The following is a 7837-nucleotide window of genomic DNA, read 5'->3' as shown; positions in this document are numbered from 1 at the left end:
GGCGCGGAGGAGGAAGCCGTCTCATTCAAACCCGCGCCTCCGCGACCCGGGGTGGCTCGGGCCTGGGGGTGGCCTGCGTGGGACCACGATCGGCCTCCAAACCCGGTAACGGTCCTCCTGAAGGGGAAGGCCAGAGCGCGCGCTGCAGCGAAGCCTCCCCCAAATCCTGATTTGTGAGCGGAGAGCGCTCGCGCTGCTCAGTGAGGTAGGAGCTTCTTGCTTTCCATTTTCGGATAAATGACACTTCCTGCATTAAGTTCCTGCTGCCTTTTATCCGTTCGTGTGATTTACAAATTTAGCTCTTCCATTGCTCTTTCGATCTTCTTCCTCCGTCGGCGTCCTTATTGTCGCCAGTTCTGTCTCCCTCTCGGATCGGATCGTTCTCCCCAGGTGCGTTTTCTCAGCTTGCATGCTTCCCCGCCCCAGTTCCATCACACCGAACCTCCCCTTTGTGCCCCAGGTGCAGGCCTGGTGCTGACCCAACCGCCCCCTCTCCGACTGAACTGGCCATCAGTTCACCCTCAGTTCAAACCTTTTCTGCCTGTATTTCTGGGAATCCAGATTTTAAATCTCCATCCTTTTATTGTTATTCTGCAAACACTCTGATGCATCCAGTGTGGCTCACATTGTGGTAAACAAGCTGTCATTACAGTGGGAGCAGAGAATCACTAAAATCTGTCAGTGAGAAGGTATCAGATGGTGATGTGATAAAGAATGGTTGGAAAGGCTGTTGGAAAGTGAGAGGATGTTACAAATGGCTTTCAGGTCCCCTCCTTATATAACTTAGTTATGCCATGATGGGCTCTTCTGACAAAATGATTATAATGTTTATCTAGAAGCCTAGACGACCATAAATAGCTACAAAGGGAGAAATGCCATGAAAATATGTTATAAAGCAACGGCATTTAAAAACATGGTGTTGGGCCCTTCCTGGTGGCGCAGTGGGTTAGGACTAGGACCAGCACTGCAAGGGAGCCACAGCTGCTTTGGTGTGAGTTCTATCCCTGCCCGGGAGGTGACCCCCACGGCACGGCAGACTGGTCCTGACCCGCCTGCTGCTCCCCTCAGCAGTGTACTTCCTCGATCTGCCTGTTCTGCTCCCCGCTCTGTCTCTGGTGGACTCTCTCACTGCCCCTGCACCTCTGGCCTGTACCCCAGTTCTGTATGCATAAATAAGTAAATCTTTTAAAAAAATTCTAGGCATGTTTGTCTTGCTACCTGAAAGCGTAATGCTCTTATTTGGTAGGATTTGGCATATTGTATTTTGGGTGTGGGAATGCGCAAAAATTTTCCCATTCAAATTAGTGATAATAGCATTCTCAGATCCTCCAAAATGACCTACCAAATAAGAATTCTACTTTTGGAAAGCAGAAGAAACCTGTATGGTTTTGCATGGAATTTGATATTCTAAGTCAATCATGTGGAAAGGCAAAGAATGCTATTCTTGGTCAACTCTGAGGAAAATCAATGTTGCTTCCTCCTAGATACTAAAGCTAAGTATAAAGCTATAGTAATTTTATATATATATATATATATATATATATATACATATATATATACACACACACAGACACACACACATTACAGCTATATATAAATAAAATAACTATATATGTATATATGTGTATGTATATAACGATATATATATAGTAATTAAAACTCCAAAACTGTAGTATCTGAGTAGCAGTTTTCAATGCATCTCTACTCAGCTCAGTCAAAAGAAGAGTTGATTAAAGAATCAGTAATGAAGAGAAGATCTGAAAACACTGCCAACCAAGTTGACCTAATTAACATTTGTAGAATACTCTACCCAGTAACAATAGAATATACATCCTTTTCAGGTGCATATACAACACTCAGCAAGACAGATCCTATTCTGAGCATAAAACAAACCAAGACTTAAAAAAATTGTAACTGAGAGGAAACCTGAGGGATTGGGGTGGAGCCAGTTGGTGAGCCCTTCCCTCTGGCCTTGCCACTACAGGATTGAATAAAAACTGACGCAGGGGAAAAAAGCAGTATCTGGATGTGTTTGGGCTTGAGAAAATCTAGCGCAGAGAGAGAGAAAGAGAGAGAGAAATGATTGGCAGCAAATGGCCAGATTTTGTTGTCCTACCTTAGACACTGTCCCCTGAACAGAGACTGGAGTCCACACCGAAGCACACACAGCTAACTGGTGACTTCCCCCCAAAACCCTTCCTTGCCAGGAGATTAACTGCGGAAGCACCAGCTCCCCAGACTTTGGGGTGGAGTTGTGAAAGCTGGCCACTGGCTCAGAGGTTGCTCCTCCCACTTATAAGCATTTTCACCTCTGAAAACAGGTACTCAAATCTTACAGCACCGAAATGTTTTCAGTGCTGATGAAAATCAGACGCCTGGATGCTGGGGTGTGGCCTCAGGAGACCCCAGGATTCCAGCTTATGGAAAGGACACAGCAGTCAATCATGAGGCATTATCCAAGCCCAGCCAGTGGGCAACGTTCTTCATTTCTAGAAAATAGTTCAAACCTAGAGAGAATAGAGATCTCGGAAACACTTGAGAGGTTACCATTAAAACAGTGCTCTGTTTTCATCCCACTTCTATCAAACAGTACAGCAAAAATGTGTTTGTAAACTGAATCTAATTCTGTTTTTATACCTGGGGCAGAATACCCAGGTAGAATTTTAGTTGGCTGTATGGGCGCCTTAGGGGCCTTAGATGGCGCTTTCAGTACCTGCCTCACCCAGTGGGGCCATGCCACGGTGTGTCTCACCAGACTTCCTGCAGCGCTGTACCTCGGGTCATTTCTTCCTCTTACGGTTCCCAGGACTTGTCTCACTGGGGTCTCCAGACTTCTCAGTGGAGGCCAGCTTGCCTGCTCACCTCGGGGTGTCTGGACCCCACAGGCAAAATGGCAGGCGCATCTTAGTACTGCCTGGACATCCCAAGCAAACTGTGAGCCAGCTACCATCGTTCCAACTCTCAGAGGAGAAACAAAATTCCCTATTGAAGTTGTGCAGAGACAGACATGTTGCCATGAGCCATGTTTTCATATTGTGATGGCATCAAGGAAAGGGAAAATGCTAACAGTTTAGTTCTGCTTACAGAATGTAGGTTTACAATGCCACAGAAAAGTTAAAATGTTTTCTTGAATAAAAAATAAGTACAATTTCAGACAAACATAGTTAAGTCCATTTAGCCTCCTGTAGAAAACGCTCAGCCTTGAATACTGCCGGTTAGCATGGGCCTTACAGTATCACTGAGGCCTTGGTCCTGTTCACTCCCCACAAACAATTTCTGCAGAGGCCACTGTTCTGAAGTCACCAACATTAACGAACTTACAACTTCCCAAGACAGCAACAACCAGTACTGACAAGCAACTGTATATCAAAACATATCAGACACTAAGTCTCACCTAATAACTTTAAAACATTGATACTAATGTGGCCACGAAGGTGAATCACTTCAAGTACAGTGCTTTCCCTTAGGTTTCAGCTCACTAAATAGGTTGAACTTGCCTGTCTTTCCCATAAAGAGAAGGAGAACTTTTCTGGTGTGTTTCCGGAGCTTTACCGAGCTGATCAAACAAACAGAAAAGACAACCCATTTTTTAAAAAATTTAGGTTTCTGGAAGTTTTATCATATGTGTCAGAGAAAATCCCACTTAATTACCCAACAGTGAATACGATGCCACGTGCCCAGCAATTGCTGTGATGCCAACTGCAGGGAGGGTTGCCTGGGCTGGCCTACTGGGATGCCTGGCCCCAGGTTGGGGCCACACTGAGGTGACAAATGTGAGGGACAGGGGTTGCCCCAGATGGTGGGTCCCCACCCCATGCCTGCAGCTTCAGGCCATGACTCAAAAGCAGACTCCTGGGGGGAAAGAACAGTACCAGGTTCTATCTATGTGGGAAGTACGAAAAGCGAGAGCTGAGAAAGCAGAAGAGAAACACTGGCTGGTGAGGGGCCTGTCTGTCCTGCTTCAAGTTGTGGCCTCTGAGCAAAGACAAGTCCAAGCCAAAGCTGCTGTAGCAGCTAGGTTTCTCCATAGCTGCCCCTTCTCACCAGGGATTTAACTGTTGACGTGCCAGCCCTGCCCCTTTCCCATCAGCTCCATGGGAAATTGGGGTGGAGTCCAGAAGGCTCCACTTTCTACCGTGGGGTGGGCCACCGGTGGGCTCGCAGTTCCTTGCTGTTTGCACTGTAGCAATATAGGAAACCCGTTTTATAGGGTCCTTCCCTAGTTCTTGCGCTCTCTTTCTGGAAGTGAAGTCAATCTCACTGATAAAAGTGGTCTCTCTGCCTCTTTAAGGGGTCATTTTATTTTAGGGTTGTTTTCAGCCTTTTACTTGGAGCCTGTGTTCATCTTTGGAATGCAGATGACTTTCTCAGAGACAGCCAAACGTTGGGCTTTAGTATCTGACGCAGCCAGCCATTTTGTACCTTTTGATTCTTACGTTCAGGACATTTAGGAAGTTACTGGTGGGCATTTATCGACATTTCGCCACTTGATTTCTGGGTGTTTTCGCATTTTGTCTCTTTACCAGGTAGTCTGACACCTCTACTCCCTACAGGGCTGCCAGGGGCTGTTTATATGCCGAACCTGCAGACACCCAGTAGTCCCTCAAGGTAGCTCCCTCCTTTCTCTTAACACAAAAGGAAAAATAAAAGGGACAAAGTGTCATCTGAGCACAAGCTGACGTGATCTAGAATACTGAGTTGTTCCAGAAGCTTTTGCATCATACTTAGATCATCCTTGATGAACTAGTTGAGCAACAGTACCCCTCTGGAAGGATGCCAGCCATCAGCAACTACATTCAAAGACTTAAACAGTGTGCACAGAGCCATCCCGAAGGCATCACAGGAAAGCTCCACCCTCCCCGAATTCCAAGCATGTCTTCATCAGAGCTGATTCTCCTGTGGCAGGCCTTCACCATAAACACATTTCTATCTGTGCATTTTTAGAAGACATGAAAACTCTCAAAACATTGATATTTTGACTCATAATCACACTGACAACTAACCATCAGAATGCCCATTTTCCTCCTGATTGCTCACAGCCACGTGCAGCTGGAGGCTCTCGAAGTAATCGCAAACGTATTCCCAGTGAGTCTGTTCTAGGCCTTTAAGGAAGAATTTTTGTTTCTGCTCCTGCAGCACTCTACTGTGGTTCTGCATGTTCCTGCAGTTACGAAGTGTTTCCGGCGCCGCTACGCGGGTCCCAGCTGTCCTGAACGCGCAGGATGGCCTTGGCCGCGCACTGCGTCATCTGCTGCAGGAGAGCGGGGGCCGCCGCTCGGGAGCCGCCGGACAGGAGCCCGCGCTGGAGAGATGTCCGTGAGTGCTGGGCGGGCGGCGCTTAGGCTTCGGGGCGGCCGACCCGCACACGCAGGGCCGCACACGGCCGCCGAGCCTCGACAGCTGTTTCTGTCTTCTCTGCCCCAGCTCACCCCGGAGTTGTCGGTCTAGAGCCACACTTAACTCCTTTTTCCTAGGCCTCGCGTCCCTCTCCGCTTGATGTCAGATTCATCTCGATCCTTCTTGATCAGCTTTACCCTTCCCCCTCAGCAGCTCTCAGTGAGTGGCAGCTCCTGGTAACAGAGTCGCCACATGGGTCAGCCTGAGAGCACAGTGTGGCTGAGGAGGATGAGCTCGCCCTTAGGCCGAGCGCTGCCGCACTCTGGACTCACCGGTCTTTGTCCTCCCTTATTACTAGTCTTTATTTGGGAGCTTACAAGATCGTCTTTCCCCCATTTGACATTTACTGAACCTCTACCATGTACCAGGTACTGTTCTGAGCATCGCAGATACAGTTTTGAAAAAGATATAAAGTCACAGTCCTTTCGTTTTTTAACATAGATTGTTTGCGAGGTAAATCCTTTGTATCTAGAAAATTCTGTGATTTTGTATTTTAAATAAAAAGAGGAGCAGGGACAGCGCTTTTCTTCTCACCATTTCTGACCAAACTACTCTCGCAGGAACGAGTCCTTTGTGACAGTGAGGCAAGTGAGGCATTCCAGTGAAGACTATGGGTGGAGAGGAGGAAGAAGCAGGACGAAGTGGCGGGTGGGGTGTGGGTGGGGTGGGGTGGGTGGAGACCAGACAACCAGACTGCCCATTGCACATCTCCGACCCCACCCTGCAGACCTACAGGCGTGTCCTCTGCCCTGCTCTGCTGCCACCATTAAAGCCCAGGGCTGGGAGAAATCATTCGAGGAGAGCTCCTTGCCCTTGCTGGGGAGGAGAGTGCGCTCCTGGCAGCACACGTTCAAGGTCTGAACGAAGGGCTGCCAGCACCCACCGAATTATAGCTTGTTCCTGACCATCATGGGTGCAAGGTAGTCCCAGTGGCAGATACTTGACCACCACGGCTTACATCAGTAGGTGTTTCCTTTTTTTTTTAACATAGCAGGAAGTCATGCTAGAGACATGTTAGGGCAGAAATCTCAGCTTAGCAAGGCCTGTCTCCCTGCTCTCTTATCTTTACTGCCCTGATGGCCACAAGATAATTGCTGAACCTCCAGACGCGCAGGGGCCCTCCCAGCAAGCTTCCATTAAGGTGTGGGTGGACTGCGCCTGTGTGGCACAGCTCTCCTCCCCGCTGGGATTTGCATAGTTTGGGATAGTAATTAGGTGGCCGTGTTCATTAAGCGTTCTTTACTTAAGGAGCTTTATTTACCTTGCTTGCTACCGCCTGTTTCCATCTTCCTTACATAGCGGGAGTGTAGGTTGGGCTGGCCACTCACTATCTGCCACTAGGTTTGTTTTTTCTTCCAATGAAAAAATGTTCTCCAAATTCTAGACAAAAATTCATAAATAAAAATGTAGACTGAAACTTATGGGGCACCTCCACTAAGCGTAATTATCTAGAAGGAGCCATTTTGTGTCCCCTGACACGCACCATCCCCCCCGGCCTGGCAGACAGAAGTCTCCCTGCTCCCGCACCTGACTGGCGCTGCACTGGCCGAGTCAGGGAGGGGAAGCACTGCAGACGCCCCGAGAGGAGCGAGGCGCTCTCACAAGAGACCGGGCAGCGTGGGGCGAAGGGGGGAGGGGATGACCACAAGTGAGGACGGCCGTGAGACACTCTGCCCTGTGGACAGTCTGCCCCCTGGACAGCGCTCATCGTCCAAGTGTGCCTGGGGACAGGAAGCCAGGTGGTCATACACCGACCACACCAGAAAGCGTGGCAGAGACTCCGCCTGGTTGAGCGTGCGGGGGGTGAGATGTGCACTTGCCTACTTCTCGTCATGTCCTTCAAGTAAAACTTATCCTATTCTCTTTTCCCCTTTTTTTGAAGGAAATATAATAAAGTTTACTGGATCACTTATTTTAGGGTAAGTATCAGCTGTGATGCTTTGTTTCGGGGTGTACTGTGGGAAACCTCAGGGCAAGTGCTGAAGGGCGCATGAGGCCGCGGGCGTGTAGACCTGGGAGCCAGACAGGGGCCCCTCACTGGGCTGTTGTGCCACCTCAGCGCGGTCTCGACCCAGCCACTCTGCCTCTGCGTGCTTTCTGTCGGGTCCGCACCTGCACTGCCGCCCGAGGAACAGCTCACTCCTGCAGAGCACCCACGCGCGCATTTAGTCACTGAAAACCACCTCTTGGTTGGGTCCCGAAGCGGGTGAAGAGGTAAAAAATGACTAATTAAAATTATGTTTGAAAATCCCTGAAGTCACCATAAAACACATGGAAGGAAATTATGACACGCGACATGCCCGTCTCGCTCACGTCTGAGCCCGGCGTTCGTCACGGTTTCGCCGCTCTCTGAGAATTGTGTTTCACTCTCCCATTTCCTTCCTCAGGGAGAATATATGTTAAATAGATGTCTAGTCGTACTCTATAATAATAATAATAA

General features: G+C 48.7%; 1 protein-coding gene across 1 annotated transcript in view; it reads left to right on the top strand.

Moving 5' to 3' along the window:
• Window positions 1-6: 6 nt before the first annotated feature.
• The window catches only part of SERAC1 (serine active site containing 1), a 34014-nt gene continuing 26183 nt past the window's right edge, over window positions 7-7837 (top strand). Inside the window, exons 1-3 of the mRNA XM_004674159.2 lie at window positions 7-390; window positions 5137-5316; window positions 7280-7316. Of these exons, the coding sequence (XP_004674216.1) occupies window positions 5223-5316; window positions 7280-7316 (131 nt within the window). The 5' untranslated portion in view covers window positions 7-390; window positions 5137-5222. The remainder of the gene's footprint in view (window positions 391-5136; window positions 5317-7279; window positions 7317-7837) is intronic.

The sequence above is a fragment of the Condylura cristata genome, unplaced genomic scaffold, assembly GCF_000260355.1.
Source record: "Condylura cristata isolate star-nosed mole 26May11 unplaced genomic scaffold, ConCri1.0 scaffold00001, whole genome shotgun sequence".
Lineage (NCBI taxonomy): Eukaryota > Metazoa > Chordata > Mammalia > Eulipotyphla > Talpidae > Condylura > Condylura cristata.
Note: the sequence above shows the minus strand (reverse complement) of the source record. Positions and strands in the feature narration are given on the sequence as shown.